Here is a 23,379-nt window from a genome sequence, read left to right on the forward strand (position 1 = left end):
TACAAAAACATTTTAAATTGTTTACATGGATTCTCAGATTTCTTTCTTCGATTGTGTTTGAGAGAAAAGACACATTTCAGATGAAAAATTATTTTAATACTCGAGATGATAAAAATAATTTTGTGAACTCTGTAAACCATTGCGAAACTGTAGTGTAACAATTTAACAAGTGTCAACAAACTAATAATGCATTACAGAAAATATTCTGTACACAATCCTGAATGTAGAAAAGAAAAATCTAGTATTCTACGACTTGGACCTATTGTGTGTTTAAAACACAGAAAATATCAATATACCAACAGAATCATTCCTACAATTATCAGGTTTCCTACATATCAATACAGCTCATCACAAAATAAGGGACATATTGTTTAATCTATAAATAAGTTCTAAACCAGCGGACGTTCAGTAAATCAATCCATGAAATGCAGTTTCCTCAGATTTAACACAATATGTATTAAATCACCATCGACCCTAGAAAAATACATTTCTTTCCTTAATTTCCTTATTATCCTGACAAATATACTTGAAAAACTTGCATTTGTTTTAGTACTAATACATTTTATTGAATAGCAATTCACAACTAGATGCTACATCAAAAGGAATTAACTGAGCTCCACAATATCCAGTGAACTGTTCATTTAATATCTAATTTAGAACGATACATTCAATATTTCAGGGCTTCAATGTTAAAATAACATTTCTACTGAAATTCTTTCTTAAGTGTATGGAACAACTAGTTCCACATTCAGATCATTTACTTTAGACAACACCTGTATTTTACCTAATTTGAAAAGCTCCATACATCATCATATACATGTACAAGATTGCATAAATTGTCAGGCTTCATTTTCATAATATTAAAAACAAAAAGACAACACAACTACTGACAATAACGCGAGATAGATTCAACTATTCAAAGCAGTGTAACGATTCATCTACTACAGTTCATTTACACGAGTCTTCTTATTTGGTGCTTTTCTTACAAACAACCGACTTTTTGGTGCTAAATGACTTATTGAGATCAAAATAGTGTATTCAACGGTTAAGTATTGCAGTTTTTTTTTTTTTTTTAAAGTGGTATGGCAAATACAGACCGAGACCGGCGCTCATCAGTCATTTAGAACCGCTGCGTCCTCGTTTGTGGCTCATAAAAGCGGATCTCGTTCTATGGGATCCTTAATCCTCCTTAATCTAGAGGCTCGCTTAGCAAACACACGGCGGTCCACAGAGATGGCGTAAGGCACTGGAATTTTGATTCTAATTAAGCATGTTGCATTTTGCCATCTTACTGAGAGCAAACACTGTGTCACTGAGACATATCGTCTTCATGCCAATCAAAACGATAATAAAAAAAAAGGCACAGTTGTACTTGAAAAAGTCGCCGGGCCGTTTGAATTCAATTCAACAGATCTAAAGAAATGAAAGCTGTGCTCATCAAGGGATTTTTGTTCCATTTCGGTCTTTTTTTTCACTTGAATTGGGGGCATGTAGACCACTTGAGAGACCGACAACAACATACGAACAACAACAAAAAAAACTGTTTTAATCATGTCTGTATCTGCCATTAATGTTCCTCACAATCATCACCTGTCCACAGACATTTTACAAAAACTAAAACTCAACTGGACCACCGCTTGGAGGAATAAAAAAACCACCGAGCCCCTTCCGGTCGCTGCAGGCCCCTCACAACAGCATATAATGCACAACCATCAACAAACTAAAAAAGGTGATTATGGCCTCTTCAGATGCACACACTGCTTCACTGTAGACGACATTTATACCGACCGGATGCTCACATGTGCTCGCCAGCGCGCCGCACAAACCTCAATGTACGTCAATGTAGAATTAACACAAAGCAAAGTCACAAACGCGCGTTTCGTGAAGTTCAAATCAATTCTGCGTCGACTCACTACAGCTCAGTTAAGATAGAAAAAGATGCCATTAATTGCTGTCAATGAACGTTATCTATTTAAGGTACTAGGTGATTAGGGTTTTTAAATCAACTTGGGGTTTCTTACTGAGATAAAAACAAATGACGAAATGTAGCAACAAAGAAGTAACAGTTCAAGTCTTTGGTAAAACTGCAAAGAATTGGCTCACGTCCACGAATAATGTTGTAAGCAAAAGTCAATGGCATAGTCTTGTTGTCACCTCCATACGAGGAAATACAAGCAAAAACCCACCCGGAGACCCCCCCGTCCCCCCGTCCCCCGACCGGGCTTCCGTCTCCTCTTAGAAACACCTGTATTCAGAGAGCTACTTGAACACCACTTTGGTTGACTGTTAGATTCCCACGCTAGACATCGGTATCGTGGTTCGACCAACGTGCACATTAAATTGAACTCTAAACGCGTGTGGGGGGGGGGGGGGGGTGGCGTCAGTCTCAGCGACATTTACAATGATTCAACCGAGTGAGATTGGATGCAGAAGAGAGATTATTTCGTAGGTTTGTGAAGTCTGAGCTGTGGATGCACAACAACATTCAAACATCTAAATGTTTAACAAGAAACTACATTAATACCTTTTCCAGTAGCAGCAAAGCTGGCAGAAGTTATTGAGCCTTTACTACACTGAAAATAAGTCTATACAAATATTCTGGCAGTGTGACAGTGCAAACTTTTTTTCTCCTTTTTTGTTGTTGTTGTAGCTGGTTAATATATCGCATACATGCAACACCAGACGTAGGACAAGCCCGCCTTAAGCTGCAATACAATGAAGTCACAAACCATATAAATGCTGAAATACCAAAACCAGTCTGGATTATTTTCCTCTGAGTTGCTTAATTGTCATCTAATGTGTGTAAACGAGGCATTTTTCCATATTTAGAAGTAGCAAAAGAGATACAGGATTTTCTATTGAATTTAACGCAAGAGTAAAAAGGGTTGTTTGTTTTTGAATACACAGTAGAAGGTCTTTTCAATTAGAGGAACCCAGAACAAGTCCTGTCCCATTTACAACTACGCAATTCTTCATTGACCGCAGAAACGTCACACAAGTCACCGTCTGAAAAGACGCCACGTTGCAATAGAAATGCGTCCGTCCTCTTTGCATACTCCAAAAAACGCGGAATTGGAAAAAACCTAATTTCAAAAGACCGAGCTGCACCAAGAGAGCACCACGACCGAGGGGTGAGCGGGCGGAGGGGTCGGGCGGAGGGGGGCGTTCATCGCGAAGTCGGGACAACGCTTGTGTTCACTTATCCGCCACAGAAACACTCGATCATATAAAATACACTGGCATATTTTTTTTATACATACACGGATCTATTGACACACACAATGTTTCTGCAAAGTGGAACAAGACGCGTTTCGCAGAAAGCCTTTGCATGAGCTTCCGCTGCGGACAGTTCTACACGCGACCTTTTCAACCACGGCAAGGCACTTTAGAGTTAAGAGGCCGATATGTTCTAGACAAGGTCAAGAGACTCGATACCTACAAAATCCACCATCTCAGGCTTTCAGCAAATACAACACATGCTTTTATAATACGATAGGCTATATAAATGTCTACAAAAAAAGAACTAACTGATTGAATTACAGCCTCAACATGTAGCATATCGATATTACAGCTGCTGGTTATGCCTAAAATACATTTTAAATTTGCACTTATTTGATTGAAATTTTATAAATCTAACTATGAAAGTAGAAACCAAGTACTTTTCTATGAAATCTTAATAATATGTAGAACCATGCCATGATTTTACAATAGGAAACATGAAATATCCAAATTATTTTTCACAGTACACACGAAAGCTTCAGACATTAGCTTATATAGAAAAAATATATAAATCTTAAAAAAAAAGAAGAAAAAAAAAAAAAAGAAGAAAAACATCAAAAGAATACCTACAAAGCAGCTTAAAGCAAATTTCTATATACCCTTTAATAAAGTCCCAGGTCAACAAAGTGCTTTAATATCAAATCAAACTGAATGATGTAAAATGTGGCTTTACTTAAAGAGGAACACAACGATGTGTTACTGGTTCTCGTCTCCGTGGTTACTGGGATTTTCTTCTCCCCTGATGCAGACGCAGATGTGCTTCAGCATTCATACCCTTTTTAATGTGAAATATTTGATCAACCTGCATAATAGTGGCGTAATACTTTGGCCGCAGATGTGTTTTTCTTCTTTAATTACTCCCCATAGTTTCGGGGGCGAGTGTGTGTTGGTTCCTCGGAGCTTCTAAACGTGTTCCAGCACTTTGTGGAGGAACAAAGTCGCTCATCGACACGTTTCACGCGTTGCTTTTGGCAGCTGCGCGCTCCGCCAGAGGTACGAGCACACGCTTTTCATCCTGCACGTTCAGACTGAAACATCGCTTCCTCATTTAGCATCGGGCTCATTCCGGTTTCAGGGTATCTGGTTTCTTGATTTGGTTCTAAAAGCTCCCGAGTGAATTCTTTGATTAATTTTATTCCTCTTTAACTCACGAAAATCTGCTTTGAGGATGTTTTTGAACATCCGTGGACCTTTTAGAGAGCGAGTGAACGTTACATTTCCTGGCAGTGTGTTTCGCATGTTCACACATTGATTTCTCTGCGTCTCAGGTCATTTGTGGCGTAACAATGTTTTGCTCCATAAAGAGAGAGCGAAGTGAAAAATGACCATAGGACTTACGGCAGGAGAAAGACACGGGAGATTTTTTTTAGACCTAATTTTAAAACTAGAACTTTTCACTTAAGATATAATATTAAGTTACAGTGAGTTGGTTTTCCGTCTTGTATTTCGTTCTTCAAATATAATAATCTGTGATGATACGATCTATAAAAACCTTTTCAAATGCATATTTCTTTAGTATCTTTTTGAAAAACCTTCCATTTTGCTCCGGGTGAACTTTTAAGTACATTAAATGTAGACAGATCAGAGTTTCATACACAATAATTCCAAAGGATTTCCAAACCATTAACATCCAAACACAAGGGAAGAAGAACACAAACGTATACGCATTAATTTCTTTAAGTGTACAACTTTTAACCTTCTAAAGTTCATCAATCCCATTTGCTGTTTTACTGTGTGAGCATGAGTATGTGTCGCGTTGTCAAAGTGTATCGCTGAAAAATGCAACTGCTGTTTTGATAGCTGGACACGAGAAGCGCGCTCGTTAGACTGACTGATGATTTAGGAAAATATTCTGTTTTGAGTGTTTGCCGTTCCATTCGGGTCGAGTCGGGTTAATGTGCAGCCAGAAGTGTAATGATTAAATCCTCAGTACACAATCGGATTCATAATACTATTTTCCGTCTCAGTTAAACATCATTGTGTTCCAAATCAATTCAATCACTGTACAAAGTGTAATGTCTAGTCGAGTAGTTTTTCAAAGGGCTAAATCCTTAAATAGTACCTTTTTGTACATCACCACTTCAATATCTTTGTTCTACAACAGGGACATTGTGTTTTACTGGGTGCACAGTTCTCACACAGCACATAATGTTGGCACGGCTGCAGAACAACGCAGCGATCGTGCTTTTGGCAAACTATACATTTCTTTGACTGAAGCTGATATATTACCTGTTGGGGAAAGAAAAGAATGAACATCAGCCGCAAACGAAGGGAAACACACTTCATGCAGACTTTTCAAATGAGCATGCTTGACGTCGGTGTGATAACGATAAAGCCAGGATGCTACAAAGAGAATTCTGTGTGTGATCTCGTCCGTCTTACCCCGTCTACAAGGTCTAGGTCACTACGCAGCTGACTCTGGAGGGAGTGTAGCTTTGACAAGGGCAGCTTGTCCAGCTCTCTATAGCTACGGAGAAGAGGTGTTCCAGGGGCGCGACACAGCGCGTCAAAGTCCCCTTGGAGCTCCTTCAGCTTGCGCCCCGTTTCCTCCCGCTTCTGTTCCGCCAGCTGCCGCTCGGCCTCGGAGGCTTTCGCCTGCTCCTTTGCCTCGTGAGCGTCCTTCTGGCAAGCTTCACAGGCCTGGAACCAAACAAGAAGAACTTCTTGCAAAAGGGGAAATCCATCCGACACTCTGAATGAGAAACGTGTGCAATGCACTGACTTGTTTGACCTGATGCCAGGCCTCTTCCCACTGTTTGATCTTCCGTTTGGCCTCGTCCAGGTCTCTGAAGAGGCGGGCCAGATCGCCGCTGCTGGTCGCGGCGGTTAGGCTGCTGAAAACTGGAGATGGACTCGGTGAAAAGCTGCCACTCACAAAGTCCCAGATGCTGCCAGCCCCTCCATTCAAGCCTGGGAGGAGGGGGGGGGGGGGACGTGGGTGTTAAAACGGCGGTACGGAAACTTTCTGATAAGCTCTCTGATAATTCAAACCCAGCTTACCCAAGGAATTCTGGGAAGAGGAGGCGGGGTTTCCCAGGAGGCCGCGCTCCTGCTTGGCCAACATGTTTGACGGTTGACTTTGGTGCGATATGGCGGCGGACAGCAGGGACTGCGACAGCGACTGGGAGAGGGAGCTCAGCGGCGAGGTGGAGAGCGATGACGAGGAGTTGAAGGAGGACGATCGAGCCAAGGAGCCGGGAATGTTGACCGGGGCGGAGCCACCGAGCGCCCTTTGACCTGCGGGGACAGGACAAGTTATTACAGCGAGGATGGGGCCGTTTGTGGCCGACCGCTCGAGCCACCGAGAGAACTTGCACTGGGCGTCCTTACTGGCGAGTCCCACGCTGCTGTCTTGCTCCTCTAACTCCTTATCGAGGGAGGCGACATTAATGTCACTGAAGTTGAGGTCCAAAGCGGATCCTGAGGGGGAGAAAAGGCGATACGTCAAGCTGTCATTTGACCACAGAAAAGCGGAATCTGACTGGTTCACAGGCGACCTGGCTCACCTATGACAGACTCCACGGTGTTGCTCCCCGGATAGAACGGAGTGGCTTTTGCATTCATCGTTGATAAGGTGGTGGGTGAAGAACTGTCTGAGCCGACGCTGGAGGCCAAGCTGGAGGTGATGCTGGAGGTAAAGCTGGATGCCAAAGGGTTCACCGCAGAGAATAGAGGATTCTGTGTCTGGAAGGAATTGGTTTGATTTCCAATTAAAGTCAATCTGTCATTTATTATGTAATATCATTAATTCATCACCAAATTAAAAGAACAAACCTGTTTTTCTTGGTCTATTAATTTGTGATCCACCAGCCCCTTGTTTTTGATCTAAAAGTGTTCGAACACAGAAACAGCACATTTCAATGATTTCTGAACATCTACAATGTAAACTGATGAAGCCACAAAGTAAATAAAATAGATATTTTGCTCTCCAAACACGGTTCCCTTTACCCAGTGGAGCTAACTGGAACTTCATGTTGTGCTCGAGAGCAGCGTTGGATACTTTATAGTAGCGGTGATGAATTATGAGTTACAGCAGATGAGAATCAGACATGTGAAAATGTATTATAAAGCACCGCCTTTGATTACCGTACTAAAGAGACATATTCTGCTTTAAATAGGCTGCATTCTTCTGTAATATCTAATATCTTTACTCTTAAGTAAATATATACTAATAAAGAAAACAAAGCGACTGGTGGATTAAATGTCTCATAGTGATCCAATCAGAATGACATGAATGAGAAATAAAACAATAATTCAAAAATTAAGGCCAACGATACATTAGCAGCCCTACGATTAGCTTCTGTGTACCTGGTCCTCAGGTTCAAAGGCTCTGGGACAGTTAGACGTCAGAGATGACACACTGGACGTGTTGAACTCTGAACATAAACTAGCACTAGATTTGGGCCTGCTGATGGACAACAAACTGTCGCTTCCCGAGCTCGGCGTTACAGTTGAGCGATTAGAATGTGAAACCAGAGAGGGAAGTGCACATGAGCTTAATAAAGTCATGATCAAAATAAAGATGCAAGCGTCCTTCTGATCAGACTAAAGATTCTAAGGTTGAGAATGTAACAATAAATTATTTGTAATCTTAAATAGCAAAAAATTGCAGCTTAGGTAATGAAACATAAAAACAGCAAAGGAAATATCAGCAATGACAAACTAAAGTATATATATATATATATATATATATATATATATATATATATATATAAAAAAACATGCCAACCGAAAAATGAGAGTATGAGAAAAAATATGTGGACGAGTGCGCATCTGGGAAGCTCAATAACATCTGCGCAGTTGATGTGGATACATGTTGGACGACATACACTTCCTACTTGTCCGTTGCTGCTGGTGGCGGAGTTTCCTCCGCTGTTCCACTCGCTCACTGGACCCTCTGAATACGGCTGCGAGCCGGACTGAATCACTGTGAGCAGTGAGCTCATGGTCTCTTCTGTGGAGGGGATTCCTGCAAGCATTCAAGTGCACATTACATGTATGTAGTGTGCAGAAAGGAATCACACACACACACACACACACACACACACACACACACACACACACACACACACACACACACACACACACAGGGGTTTGTAATCAAGTGATATCGCTTCAGGGCTCAGCAGACTGATGATTCCCACTGAAATCGTATTTGGACAAACTTTCACTTACTTTCTACGTGTGCGAACGCACAGAACGGTCCTCTGGGACAGTAGCCGGTTTGTCGCATGTCGTTGCATTTGGTAGATTTGTAGATCTTGAGAAAGACAAAAAAACAACAATAAGAAAGAAATCATGTCTCCCATTACACATTATATTTATTTTGTCTGTTTTGGTAACTAGTCAGTTTAAAGCTTGGGTGTTATAATTAAAGCTGTGACCTATCGACCTGTTCAACTTGTGTAAAAACTAAATCCCCTTACCTCGGGGTGAAACTGCTGTTCAGTACGAGAGTGACAATACTGACAACAGTCTCCACTTTCACACTTTGAGGGTTCGCCCCATTCGTCCCCGTGCTTCACGTTGGGACAAGGAGTCGACCTGAGTTCACAAGAGTTGAGAGTCCTTCACCCGCTACAGTAGCACAACGTCATACGATCCGTTATTCGCACTTGAAGTAGAATCTTACCGGTACTTAAACTTCCTGGGGTTTCTTCTTCGATCTCTGCTGTTGTGGTAGTGGGGGCACGCGTAGCCCTGTCTGCAAAGCCTCGGGGGCTTCGTACACTGATCCGTTTTGTAGTTGGCTAAAACAAAGTTGGTATCTGGAAAAAAAGGCCACAGAGTGCGTTAATGCTCGTTTGTTTCGCGGCGTTGCAGGAGGCCGTTATCGCGGAGGCGCGGCGCGCTCACCTTGCCACCGGGGGTCTTCGGTCAGAGTCTTCTCAATCATAGCTTGGCTGGCTAACACACCGGGCTGCAGATCTGGGATACCTTCCCCAGATCCCAACTGCCCATTTTGAAGGGCCTCTTGTGCTTGAATCTCTCTGTGCACACAAGATTCACTTAATTGTTATTTACAATTCAAATAATGGCATATTGTTATTACAAATACAGATAAAAGTGGCATCTTAAGACCACTGGTAACGCTAGTTATTTGCAGGTGTAACCACATATGCAATGGTGATTTAATTCATCCATAAAAACGCAAGGCGAAAGCCAAGAAAGATAATGTAATAACTATACATTTAGAAACCAAACGTCAGGAAAGGAGAGGGCACTGTTTCCTTTGCACGTCACCTGATGTCGTAGACTGGAGGTCGGAGGTCATGTGGCCCGTGAGCGAAAGCACAGTGTAGTCCATTCTTCACACAATGCCCTCGAGCATCCGTCTCGTGGATACAAGTGCCAGTCTTGTAGTAGCGGAGATGGTACTTGCGCTCTGTGTCACCAGTTGTCCGGTGTAGATAAGGACAGCTGAGAGACAATAAAAGAGAAAAGAGATAATAAAATAATAAAGTGAATGTGAAACAAACACACAATGTTCCAGGATATAATTGCAGAGTACAACTCTAAAATGCTTGTGCAGGCAAAGTGATGCACTGAAGAGGTAAAACGTGGTCTGAACAAAGGAGGATTCAAAATATTTTTATAGTTGCACACTCATTTTAATCGACAATATGAAAACCACAGCAACCCTTCTAGAAACGCAAGGACGAAAAGCCCCTTGAATAAACTAAAACAGAGTAGCAAGCAAAAGTTGCTATGGCAACACAGAGTCGTACAAAAATAGCTGCCGCTAGAAGATGATTTGGAAGAAATAGCAGTGGTTCATTTCCCATTAGTTTAATTATTGCATTTCTATGTGGGACTCAATTAAATGTAATTCCAATCATTTAATTCCCAGTCACGCCGCCCATTTTGAGAACACACAGATCTGGTTACTGTGAAACTGGAGCGCGTGGTGACTTTGTATGATAATACACCAGGGTGACAAACTATAATAAAACTGGACACCACATGGTGCCACGTACAGCACAATAAAACTAACTGGGAACTGATCGGTTTTGAAGCCTTCAAGCTGGGGACACGTGTTACTTTAGCTGAAAACAATAGCAGCAGCAGCAGAATGCTTGAGGCCCAGAGGTGAAGTCTGGTCACACAAAGTGAGAGTTCAGCCCAAGTACTCCACGTGCACGACGGAACCACACATGTCGCAATACCTCAAATGTACCATATCGACAACATCTGCGACAACATCACACCTTTCGGATCACACCTCTACACAGATCTTGCCACCTTTAAAGCAAGCTGGTCAAACTTTTTCCCTGATGATCATCAATCTATAACAGATAGAGAGACATGCAAAAAACACGCACTTCCTCTCAGGTCTCACCATACATAAGACGACAAACGACACTTCCCCAAATGCACACCGCCCGAGTGCATGTTAAGAAGGGACACACTACCACCTCTCCACCTGGTGAAATGTCAAGTGTCCTTTTGTGGCTTTAGTTTAACTTAAACTCCTCCGCGGCTCGGCGACTCACTCGTCTCCATCGGGGCAGATGCCGGTGGTCTCGTCGTACTTGGTGCAGTACACGTCGGGGCTGTAGTTGAAGGTCCCGTCTCTCCTCCGGATGGGTCGCCTCCTCCGCTGGTTGAGGAAGTGCCAGTGGAAGCACGTGAAGGGTCGGTGCTGCGTGCACTTGTGCTGGAGGAACAACGGGCACTGCTCCGTGCGGAACTCCTTCAAGTATCTGCATTAAAATATTATTATTATTAACAACAACAACAACAACCAAATGTAGAACGACGAAGCGGGTTTTGACCGTTTAAAGCGTCGTGTTGTGTGGCTGGTGTTGCAGCCCGCTGTGTGTGTGTGTGTGTCTGTTTTGGGTCACTGGCGTTAGTTTGCCATTCACAAAGTAAACTACGCAAGTTTTCCTGCCTTACGCCGGTTGAAGGTCCCGCGGCGTACGCCTATAAATGTGCGTAGCGAGGAGGAGGGAGGAGGGGGCGACTCAAAATAAGGCCGAGCTATTTACGAGCGAGTTCCTGGCTAAAACATTTAGCGAGCCTTGCGTTCGAGGGACACTTAAAACAACCGCACAACTCGCTAAAACGCCCGCGTTTCCCCCCCCCCCCGCGTTGGTGATTCAAGTCGGTTAAAGGCGTCCGCGTTTCCTGCGCCCGCGCTGCTGTCGCTCCTCGTCGCAGTCGCTGTTTTGCTAAGTGACGTTCGGGAGTCACAATGCCTGGAAAAAAAAAAGCACCATGTTTCGACCGCACGCGCGAGAGTTGAGGAATGCGAGCGATGCGCACGCGCGCACGTGCAAGTGAGCCCTCTTCGCAACGGGCGACGCGGCGCTTTCCGCGTCGCGGCTTTACTCACGTATAGTGGGTCGGTTTCTCGGTTTGAGGGGACGCGTTGGCCGCCGTTTTCGAAACCGACGGCATTTTCAGTCAAAACAATGGACTGCGCATGCGCGCAGATCTGTTGCTCGTCTGCGCGCAAGTCCGCCTGCGAGCCCGCGCACACTGACGCGGGGGGGGGCGGGGCGGAGGAAAGGGGGTGTGACCGATTCCTTTATTTACTTTGATAAACATGCTATGAACATAAGTGAAATAACTGTAATAATTACAAAAACAGTTACAAATATAGCCCCCTTATTTTTTTAAAATCAGTATTTCTTCCGTCGTTATTCTCAATTGTCTACCCATTAAAAAGGAGAAGAAGAGTATTAGTATTTGAGATTGTCGACTCCGCTCTTGAATGTAATACACGACGAAATGTCACTGATGCCCCCCCCCTCCCCCTTCATCATCTAAAGAACTAAATCACTTGTTCTAATTCATATATTGACAGCCCCATATTCATGTCACATTATTTCATAGTCTGTGTTATTCATTAACAGCTTTTTTTTCGTGGAACAAAAGATGAATAATGTTTTAAAGCAATATAACACATTCATACACTACAAGAGTTTGCAAGAGAAAAAGTTTTTTGATGCATACATGCACTACAATAAATTCAGATTATTTAAAACAACATCACCACCTGCCTTTAGTGTGAATTTACAGAATTTTTTCTGCAAACAATAATTTTGATTTGTTTTCGGTTCATTTAATGTTCAACAAAAGGAATGTATGGGGTCTGCCTGCAGCGTGTCAAACTCCAATCCATTCCTCTTTTCTTCTGCATCTGGGAAGCTAATCCGCTCTATTCAGCTCCTTTGTCAGGATTTAAATTTACAAATGCAATTATACCCCGAATCCATTATTCAGCTGCTGAGGTCCAGCGAGTGCACTGTCTAATAATTATGCAAAACCTAGGACTGTTCTAATTACTTTTAAATGCCCCTCCCCCAAACTTACAGATGCACAGGGTCCCGTAGCTTTTTATACGGGACGTATTTTAACCGTGCTCACCTTTGTGTGGAATATATTTAGCTTGCTTTGCTTTCTGCAGCACTTTACTGCAATCAGAAAGGTGTGGATTAAATTTGGACTTAACTGAGCTGTATTGTAATGTTTTTTTTCCAGTGTTTGGTCCAGACTCATCGATATTCAGAAAGAGCGCAAAATATTAGAAACATGTTTAAACATAATATGAGCCAGTGAAACACAAAACCTAAAACCACCGTAGAGTCGAATCAACACCTCTAATCAGAAACTAAATGTTAAAAAAAAGCTTATTTCTCTTCGTACATCACATGTTTGGCACCCAATGAACTGTATAGAAACCGGTTTTCACTGAGCTACATTAGTGGATGTACAATGAGGGAAATAAAATTACATAAATCTCTTTCAATTTAGTAAATAAAAAGTGCTGGGATTCGTCTCAAGATCACATCATCATCATCATCGTCTGTCTGCGTGATCTACAAACTGTAATCCGTCCTGCACAATAACATAAACATATTGTAACAATTTTAGATGTTTTGCTCACAAACTCATCGTTTAATCCAGCATCGTCCAGAGGAAGTATTAAGTCATGAAAAGTCACACCCATTCTCCTTTCTGTGACGTCATGAGCACAAACCTTTGACCTCACTCAGCAGCCTCAGCTGTGCACACAGTCCACTGTCAGCCTCTTCTCACAGCATCTCCAATGTGTGTGTGTCTGTGTGATGTAAAGATGATTTGTTGTGTCTAGGTGTGGCTTATTTATCTCAGTGAACTTGACAGCTCTCATTGGATTATTACATCCCTGTCTTCCTGTCTTCCTGCCCTCTGTGGCTCTGCTAGAACCCTGTGTTGTTTACAGAAGAATACAAGTCTTTATACTAAATCAACATTCACAATCGCAATATATCATATATACTTAAACTCATAATGGTTTAAAAGACCTTAGACCTGTTTGCTTTCTTGCAGGACAAGAGTCTAGAACACAGGACATAGTGTAATGGGAAGACCATGCAAACACATATTTACCACCATGTACCACAACAAGTTAAACATTTTTGCAGACAATAAACAACCAGTGCAGCAGCTTTCCCAGGCTGCTGGACTGTTACAGCTGGAATAACAGTTTGTGGTTTGGACTCCTGTTTTTCCCAGTTACGCCGTTATCTCTGGCTGCCTCATGCACAAACACTGCTCAGCCCCCCCCAGACCTCCCCAGACCCCCCCAGACTCGTCCGGACCCCGCTAGCCTGACCCAGGCTGGCAGTACAACGATTTGATATGTTGATGTACAATCCTCGACCCGTCGCTGTGAGTTACCGGTACTCTGTCGTTGCTACGTCGGCGCTTTAGCATTCATAATTTGTGAGTTATATTATGTAAACCCTGTTACATCTCGTATTATTCAATTGAATTTAAGAAGGCAGTGCAGTATCAACTTATAACGTCTGCTGTGACGGATCAACACACAATTTGAGGGTGTAAAACCCAGCGGCAGGTTTCATTATTAAGCCGACTATTCATCCTATTAAGCCTCTGATGGGATCAATTTGAAATGTTTAAACTGCAGCTGCCCGGCAATCTGCATCCCATTAACCTGCGACCAATGTTTTAATGAGCATCTTCCTTCTGTCAAAAGCCTTGTAAAAAAAATAAAACTGTAGGTGATCACTCTTTAAGAGCATCCGGCCTTTTGTCTGTCGCATCGCGTCCATGTTAACTGAATAAAAAATGAATGAATTCCATTCACAGGCAGAAAAGCCAGCCAGAAGTGTGCAGATGTATTTGTGGTGGATGGTTTAGAGGTTTAGGTGGGAACGTGTGATGAGCAGCAGTGACGCGGTGTGACGTGTGCTACCGACGTGATCGCGGCAGCTTTGCGTTGTCACAAACGAATGATGTGTTGGTCTCGTCTCCTCCTGAACAACACCTGCCTCTTTGCTTTCCCATCAGCAGCCTGACAGGACCCGGCGAGCGGGGCAGCAGCACAGCCGTCTTTGAGAGCGCCGCTCGCCGATTCCCTACACTAAACACGATCTATGGAGCTAAGACAGCTGATTTGGGAGATTAATCTCACATTTCATGTCCTTAATTGCACAGATAGTGTGCCTGAGTTAAAAAAAAAAAAAACGTCCAATTTAACAACATGTGAATACATTCGTGCACGACACAAGCCAGGTTTATTTTAAATGTAGTTGGGTCTTGTTGAAAAACAATACTCAACAACTTCCACTTTATACTCCTGGAGAGGTCAGACATTTTATTTATTTCTACAAAAAGAACACATTGGTTTGCACGGTCCGACGAATGTTATGCTGTACATAAGGCCACTTTTATTCAACAGAAGGAAAAGAACTTGTTGGTGCACAAATCAATTTTCCATGGAGAGGTTGTGGTTGTGGTCTCCTTTCAGACTAGAGGAAAGAAATAATTGAAAATTCACATTTAAGTGTTTATGTTATTGGTGTCTCCTAAATTCCACAAACATTAGTATCGGATAATGCCTCATTTGCATATTTAAATATGAATCATATGTCATATCATATATCAGAACGTATGTAATTTAGCAACGCATATCTTTAAAAGCTGTTTTCCCTAAATGAGATTCTTCTCAGAAATCTTTGGTAACACTTACATACACCGAACCTTCCAGTTCCACTCCTGTGTCAGTCATTTTGTTCATATATCCTTCACTGCCTGATTTATGGAACATTTTACATACAAACACATGGCAAACAAAAATGTTTGTGTTTTCTAGAATTTTGCACCTGGCTTTATCCAATGTTGTTGGACTTTTCCTCCAGGAATTAGCACATATTTATTAACTTATGTCATTTTCCGAACTCTCGTTATAAAAAAACGGTGTACGTCCCGAACTGTTTTCACATTTGTTTCATGTTCGGTTTCTATAGACAGATGAGAGCGGTCCTTTGGTCATGTGATGTCATGTGATGTCATGTGATGTCACGGTGATGTTGATGGGGATGGTCGGTGTGGGGCAGTCTCCCGATATATGCATGTTTTCCTTCACACATAAACCAGGTGATATTATATGTGGCTTTAAACTTCACTATTATCCATCTCAAACAAAGAATCGTCTCCTCTGAAACTCGTCTCGTTTTGCCACAAACTGTCATTTCATTCACTGTTGCTTTGCCAGCGAAGTAACGTTTTGAAGAAATAACACATCAAATAGACTTAAAGGAAACAATCCAACATGCAGATAAACATGAATATCTGAAAGCAATGTGCATTGTCGGCTCCATAAAAGGAACCTTATGTCATTTTTCATCCTTCGACAAGTCTGAATTCTCTGTGACTTTTGTGTTATTCTTCATAAAGTGAAGTGAATCTTTCCAACTATCGAGACGAGCTAACAGGTGAAAAAAAAAGCTAAAGTCACGATTGATTTAACATGCTCTGTGGCCTTAGTTTGATAATCGATTCCCTCTTCCCTCAGTCACACCTCGGACACTTCGCCCCTGACAGAGAGGTGTAAATCCAGGCCGTGGTGGCAGAAGCGGTTCACCACCGACCAGCTGGCCTTCTGCTTGATGAAGAGGCGCAGCTTGTCCCTGAAGGTCTCTCCTAGAAAGCTGTAGATAATGGGGTTGAGGCAGCTGTTGGAGAAAGCCGCCAGGTTGACAATGTGTCCCGTGAGCGGGTAGTCGTGCCACAGGGTGGTAGCGGTCCGCTGCGACGGGTCAGCCGTGCCCTGGAGCAGCTGGATGCTGATGAACACGTTCTCCGGCAGCCAGCAGATGAAGAACACCAGAACCACGGCCACGATCATGCGCAGGGCCTTCTGCCGCCGTGGCCACAACCCGCGGTGCTTCTGGGCCCTCATGAGGATTCGCCCGATCAGAGAGTAGCACAGGCCAATGATGGAGAAGGGCACCAAGAAGCCAATGGTGACCTCCAGCCACTGGATCTCAAAGACGTTGGCGAAGCAGAAGTGCACCTCGCCCCGGTGCTGGGTCTGCACGATGGTGAAGGGCAGCAGGGTGGCCAGGATGGAGGCCATCCAGATGAGGCCACAGCTGAGCTTGGCGTGCTGCATGGTCCTCAGCGGGCGGCTGCTTATGGAGCTGGCCAAGGCGACGTATCGGTCAAAGCTCATCCAGGTGAGGAAGAAGATGCTGCTGTACATGTTGACCTGCAGGAACAGGGACATGAAGGTGCAGAGGACAGCGTAGTCGTAATATTTCTCGTTCAGATTGAAGACCTCGATGAGGGAGTCTGCCACCAGGATGAGGTCGGCTAGAGCCAGGTTGACGAAATATAGGTCGGGGATGGTCATCTTCTCTCTGTGGTTCAGGTTGACCACCAGGATCAAGATGTTACCAATGAATCCAATAGGAAAGAGCAGGATGGTGTAGAGGCAGGACAGGAAGAGACCAACGACGTAAGATCGGTATTTCTCTGAGTCTTCGGTCAATTCCGTCGTGTCGTTATCATTCGAGGTGGTCAGTTGGTCCGTACCGTTAACATATATCCAGACCAGAGCGGTGGTTTGCACTTCCATGCTGACTGTTTTTGGACCGTCTTGAGTGGCGGGACACACGTAAGTCCCCTGCAGCCGCTACATGGTTAGACGATGTCAGTTCCAAGGGATGTCTCTTTGAAGGGAGAGTCATCTATGCTGCGTTGGCATGCTGACAGAAGCCAGGTGAGCGGAACAAAACCGGTTAGAGTTTCTTTGACCTCATGTTGACGTCAAGGTCCATCTACCAAAATGTCCCCAACACCAAACAGAAGCACCTCCATGACTCTGGAGGCTCTGTGCAACCCGAGGACTCACGTCATCACAAACGGCCGTCCTGAGGATCAGAGGCTGGACTTCTTTCTCTTCTTTTGAGTCATCGGATTTGTCCGTCCAAGTCCATGGGCATCTTTATTCAGAGCGCCTCGGCCGGAGACGCCGCCGCTGTGACACCCGAGCTGTGAGGAGGAACACGAGAACATTAAACGCGATTAGGAGCGCAGACTTGGAAAAAGAAGCAAATGTGTGCGCAGTGAAATGAGAATGACTGCGATGAATAGCACTTTTTTTTTTTGCAATTTTTTTTAAACAGCATAAGATCGAGTGTCACGGTGAATCAGGTCCGCGGTGAAGACGGCGGTCCAAACGGATTGCAGACAACAAAGTAAGCACATTAACATTCAAGATGTGGGCTTAAACAGATGCATTGAAATCACTCGAGCCGGTTTGCACGGACTCAATGACTTTTAATTGGTGAAATGGAAACATATTTGTGATTTAACGAACCTCTGTGCTTTTAGGGGTCCAGTTGGCGACATCGCACTCAGTTCTGAATGTATATGATGCAAAGATGTTTCTACATAAACAGTCCTCTTCTGTGATGGATGATTTTCAGGCCCAAAAGCTTTCTCCGGTGCTACAAGGCCTGTTTTCTGTTTAACATGCCTTTGGCATCACAGTCTTTGGGTTTTAAGAGGAGATCTTCTGCAATATTAATGCATTCTTATCAATAGTCGTCTTCATAACTCAGCACACAAATGCATATCAAAGCAAAAGTCATGCATTGGCTGGAGGTCTTCAAACGTTCTTTTTGCCGTGTTTTTTTTAAATAGTCATGATCACAACATTAATCAGAACATTAATAGCATCCAGCTTTTTTTATTTCAGGGGCGTTCAAAACCTCCACTGAGCTCACACAATTCAATTTTTTATCACATAATTATAGAATACAATATAAACTATTCAGAGGAATGATTTTGTCGGTATATTGTTCTAATTTAAGTTAGTTTTGAAACAGTTCTTTGGTTTCGACCTTGTTTCGATCTTATCCTTTTCTACCCGAGTCAGTGAAACGAGAGACTGTTTCTCTCAGAGGCTAAAACCACTTCAGACAGGTAATGGAGCCAGATATAGAACTCACAACGCACAACTTTCAACACGATTCCAAAGACACAAATAATAAACCATTCACAATCAAACCAAACACCGTTTAGTTATTACCTACAATCTTATTGCCAACTGTTCTTTCCCTTAACATTGGAAACGATGTAAACCACATATTCCGAAACCACAAATACTAGGAAATATGTGAAAACCAGCACTTACTTTGTAGAATTTGGGATTCTTTGTGCCTCCATGCTTGTGCAGAGTGAGAGTGAGAGGAGGAGATTTTGAAATCTCTTGTCCGGGCTTCTCTTGTGCACCACCTGCTGTTTGGCCCAACCCCGTCTGGAGAGGAGAGGAGAGGAGGGACAGAAAGGAAGGAGAGGACCCGTCGCCTTCGCTTTCCCACCACGCTTCATCACATGTACCTTTCTTCCTCGCCCGGCTGGCGATCACATGTTCGCCTCGGGGACCCGGAGTTTGGACAGTGGATGAGCGTGGAGTTTACCTCGACCAGGTCGTGTTGTTATGGAAACCACAGATATATTTATGCAGCATTTGTTCAACCGGGGTCTTCAGGCTCTTATTCTTAAGGACCGCGTAAACACACAGCACATGACCTTCCCGAGTTTTTCCATCATTATGTTTGATAGACACAGCTTACCTACTGATCCGTATCGATTATTGATTTCTACAAAGAACAAAACAGCCCTTTCTTACTTACTGTTCATCCTCAATACTACAATTATATCCAGATAAGGCTTTAAAAAAACAGCCTTCACTCTCAATAAGGGTGATGCAGAGCAGACTTAAATTAATTTGAACAAATCTATGCATCCAAACTGTGGCTATGGACTAATGATTGACAGCTGGGGGGCATTAACTGCAGATAAAAATAACCATCTGTGACAACAGAGCTAGACAGATTGATACAAAGCAAGGTGCATGACATCAAAGCAAATGAAGTGGTCTTAGACTATTTCGCCCCGTCCATAATCTACTGATATAACAGAATTGCATGAAGTCATTGAGCCCGGAGGCCTCTCATCAGGATGAGAGAACATCGCTGTCCAGGGTCCACGGCAACGAGAAATTATAGTTTGCATCCAAAAGATAGAATGTGAGAGAAGTCTTCTCACGGTGGGAAGGTCACTTCAGCCACGGACGGACCGCGTGGAGGCCAGAGCTCTTTTGGCCGCGCTACGTTCTCCATCCGCGGGGATTTAAATGTCATGCTAAGAACAGAGGAGGCCGGGCTGAGAGTGAACGTCCTCACCTCGAGCTGGGACCTGCCGGACGGCGTTCATGGTACGTCAGGTACAATTTGGAGGTTTTTTTAAGAGGTTACAGAAGCAACTGTAAATGTTGCACACGCAACACACACTTCATCTCCAGTGCACATTTGAAGTCAGTCCAATAAAACGGACAATAGCCCGCCCAAAAGATTTGATGCAATATTCTCAATACCGGGTTACTGGGAATAACTGGGGAGAATATCTGTAGATTTAGTGTCAATGAGTAAGAGATTAAGCATGCTGTATATTCTGGGATTGTTCTGTTGTTGCATTTTTTTTACCAGCAGGGGGCAGATTGGTCTTAACAAGTTGTCAATTTACCTCAATGCCCAAAACACACCAATTAACCTTGTTATGTACTGTTTGAAAATACCTCCAAAGAAAGCTGCTTCTTTTTCCTTTTAATTTTGAATCCTCAAACATTATCACCCATAGGAACCAATGAGTATGAAAGGCAGAGCAAAAAGCCCATGTGTGTATAGATGGTGGCAGCTGCTGGCCAACAAACAAGCGATGGAAGGGAGGAAAGTGAACCTCGGGGTTAGAAGAAGAGCTTCATAGCTGTGGTAGAGCATCGATTCAGCAGCTAGTAGCAGAACGTCTGATGTTCTCTCTGCTGCCTGAAATCTCAGTTATTCAGCCTGCACAGATAAGTGTTCTATGTGGAGGTCAGCCGGTGGAAAGGTGCCACAGATTGCCAAAAAAAGAGGAGCCGAGAGGAGAAGAAGGCGATGGCGTTACACTGTCATTCACTGATTTGAGACTCTGGTGGAAACATACATGCTACTGTCTAACAAGTCAAAGAAAGTGTACAATCTTTGAAGCCAGCAGCAGTCTTGATGACTGTTGAATGGCTCCCGTTGGGCGTCAACGACTGTCTCTATAAGACATTTCCAAAGGCAGTCATAGGCAGAGGGTGGGAGCGGTGCTGTTTACGTCCACTGGGTGGCCCGCTGGTACAAGCAGTGGAAGACGTTTGGGAAGGCGGTGAGCACACTGGTGAGAATTGGGAGTTGAGGGACCTTCGAAGAGGCTGAGTGCTCAACAATTGGATTACACGCTAAATTGGAAGGAGGATTCAACGTTTGCTTTGGTCTCGGTTTTCAATCACGACGGCTGCACCATATTATCATAACAACTTCTGTTTTCTTGCACAAAGGAAAAAGAATGAAGACTTCCCACCGAGTGACATCTAATCAGCAGGACCACATTAGCAGCGCCGTTAATGGGAACTGGTGGGGTTTAACTGCTTGTGGTCGGGGGAGTGAAAGTGGGAGGTCTGGAGGAGGAGGGCGCGACACCCTCATCTGCCTTCACTTACCAGTATGAAGGGCTTCTGGCTCCATCCAACGTCTCCCACAACCACAACCTCTCCGTGGAACATCCTGCACAGTCCAGCTCCTCCGCACCGCTTCAAGGGCCATGTTTGATATTTAGCTGATGCTGGAATTGTATTGTCAGTGTGTGTTTTTTGTTTTTCTGAAGAGGAGGACTGGCAGGGGAGGAAGGGCGGGTTGTTTTTAAAGCATCTGCTCTGCTCCACTTGTCTCCCAGAGCTGAAGTGGCGTGGTGGGTCAAAGCTGGAGGCCCCGCTCTGCTCTGCAGCGAGGACGCCGTCGGAGACGAGACCTGCGGCGGTGTGATTCACTTCACCGAGCTCGGCAGTATGTTTTAGATGCAGGACAGGTCTCTTTGTTCTTTTTTTTCTTCTAGACAACGAGCTAGTTGTGTAGTATTTACTAACTTGTTTGCAATCCTTCCACTTGTTTCCATAATCGGACGTAATCTAGCAGAAAATTGTGCATCGCAATTGTACGGGGACATAATTTAGTGCTCAGAATGTGCAACCTTTTCTACTTCCTCTTTCTCTTATCCGTGTTGCTAGATGGGTAATTCACTTCCTAGAGGTCTGACACCTCTCAGTTTCACAGCTTCCTCCTTTCCGACATCGTGCATCACACTGTGTGGTATATTTCTAAAGAAATTGCGAACTGTCTCGCCGCTACATTCTGCAGCCCAATTTGACCCACGTGAGTAAAAACAATGGTGGTCTGAGGGTGCGTGTGTGAAAACTGGTTAGCAGCCAGATAAAACACTTGAACCTACAAGCCGAATGTTCTGGCTCCTTAGGTGGTCCGATGTTATGTCAGCCTGAAGAACCTCTAACGTAAGAAAACAACACGCAAGCTAAATGTATAGCACATTTAAAAAAAACACGTTTTTCAGGTCCCAGATGCTTTTATTGTGAAAAGCTTTTCATAATGCAACCTGAGGAACACCGCGCCAAAGCGTCAAAGCTTCATCTTGACCGCGCACTGATTCAGACCAGATATCCTCGTGTGCATCAAGAGTTCAGAAGTAAAATGTAGATCGTGGAAATATGCCGTTCACCTTTCATTAGATGAGATGAGCGACACCGCGCGCATCCGATTGAACGAGAACGTCTTTGTTACAAAAACCAAATGACCCAACCAAAGAACCCAGTGTTCACCAATGGAAGAAAGCAGCAGCTCAACGCTCTGACCAGAACGTCGCCAGGTCAGCTCCAGCGGAGCCCCTCTGCCCCCCGCAGAATCTTCACTGGTCGGATGGCACATGGTTACAATCTGCAACAATTGCGACAGTTAAACACTATTGGAGCTCTGAGGTTGATCACTTTCTTACTGGCGAGACTTGACCAGTGCACTTACAGCCTAAATCGTGCCACGATCTTTCACCCGCATCACATCTTAGAAAAACACCACCCCGTCGCGTCGCGCGCTTCCCGCTCTTCGGCGAAAATGAGCCACGCGCCGTCGCTGCGCTGATTGGCTGAGCCTCGTTCGCTCGAGGCAACACAACAGCGAGAGTGAAAAGCCCAGAGTGAAAACTCCAGGACCTCAAAAGGGAAACGGCAACCATGACAACCACGCTCAACTCACTCCATTGTCATATCATTTCCAGATGTAGTGCATCTAATTCAGGCCCTCCCCCTCCCCCGTTTGCTCTGTGGCTCGGCTCCTCCGGAGATGTTGAAAATATACACGGCGTTGTGCAATCAGGCTGTTCTGCCGCTGGGTCGCCGTCTGACACACTCCTCCCTGCAAGCGCGGCCCTCACCTCTGCTTCTACCGTGACCCGTCTAATTACACGTTAGATTCCCGTCTGCTGATCATCTCCACCCTCCCGCATAGGCTCCTGTTGATGTTTTCTCAGCCGCCCGCTCGGCGTTCAGATGCAGCCCACGCAACGGCATTGTTTTCTTTGAGAAGAGAGCTGCATTAGAAGGGTCAGACCCACAGAAGACTAAACAATTCCCAGAATGCCTGGAACGCGTCATTTTCGTGGTCGGAGGGTCTCGCCACAGGCCGACAGCAGATTGCCTGCGGCGACCTCCCTCCTCACTGCAGGGAGGGAAAAGCCAGGAGTAGCTGCCCGCCGCGAGGAGCCGACCGCCGGGGGGGGGCAATAGTGTTTACACGATTCAAGAGGTAAAGGCAGAGGAGTATCGTCCATTTGGAGGGAAGTTTCTTTGGGAACAAAAGCAACCAATTCAAAGCGGTCACTCATAAACTTGTAAAATCCGGTTAACTAGTTTCAAGAACGAGG

The 23,379-nt window shown here is 44.2% G+C and overlaps 2 protein-coding genes across 4 annotated transcripts; both read right to left on the bottom strand.

The window, feature by feature from the left end:
- Positions 1 to 74: 74 nt before the first annotated feature.
- unkl (unk like zinc finger) lies at positions 75 to 11,738 on the bottom strand. 3 transcript variants are annotated; one of them, XM_078084040.1, is made up of 15 exons: positions 11,618 to 11,738; positions 10,773 to 10,982; positions 9,523 to 9,699; positions 9,136 to 9,269; positions 8,912 to 9,047; positions 8,706 to 8,823; positions 8,455 to 8,539; positions 8,118 to 8,248; positions 7,054 to 7,104; positions 6,786 to 6,963; positions 6,610 to 6,699; positions 6,280 to 6,516; positions 6,002 to 6,189; positions 5,662 to 5,919; positions 75 to 5,508 (listed from the first exon to the last, which is right to left on the bottom strand). In XM_078084040.1, the coding sequence occupies exons 1-15, from the start codon at positions 11,680 to 11,682 to the stop codon at positions 5,353 to 5,355; spliced, it is 2,214 nt and encodes a 737-aa protein (XP_077940166.1). In that variant the 5' UTR covers positions 11,683 to 11,738; the 3' UTR covers positions 75 to 5,352. The 3 variants fall into 3 exon arrangements, with proteins under 3 accessions (XP_077940166.1, XP_077940165.1, XP_077940167.1); XM_078084039.1 differs by having other exon boundaries at positions 8,109 to 8,248; XM_078084041.1 differs by having other exon boundaries at positions 5,365 to 5,919; positions 8,109 to 8,248.
- Positions 11,739 to 14,862: 3,124 nt separating this feature from the next.
- gper1 (G protein-coupled estrogen receptor 1) lies at positions 14,863 to 23,332 on the bottom strand. The gene is made up of 3 exons (XM_078084046.1): positions 22,482 to 23,332; positions 18,719 to 22,397; positions 14,863 to 17,571 (listed from the first exon to the last, which is right to left on the bottom strand). The coding sequence occupies exon 3, from the start codon at positions 17,153 to 17,155 to the stop codon at positions 16,091 to 16,093; it is 1,065 nt and encodes a 354-aa protein (XP_077940172.1). The 5' UTR covers positions 17,156 to 17,571; positions 18,719 to 22,397; positions 22,482 to 23,332; the 3' UTR covers positions 14,863 to 16,090.
- Positions 23,333 to 23,379: the final 47 nt, after the last annotated feature.

Source organism: Gasterosteus aculeatus, chromosome 11, assembly GCF_964276395.1.
Source record: "Gasterosteus aculeatus chromosome 11, fGasAcu3.hap1.1, whole genome shotgun sequence".
Lineage (NCBI taxonomy): Eukaryota > Metazoa > Chordata > Actinopteri > Perciformes > Gasterosteidae > Gasterosteus > Gasterosteus aculeatus.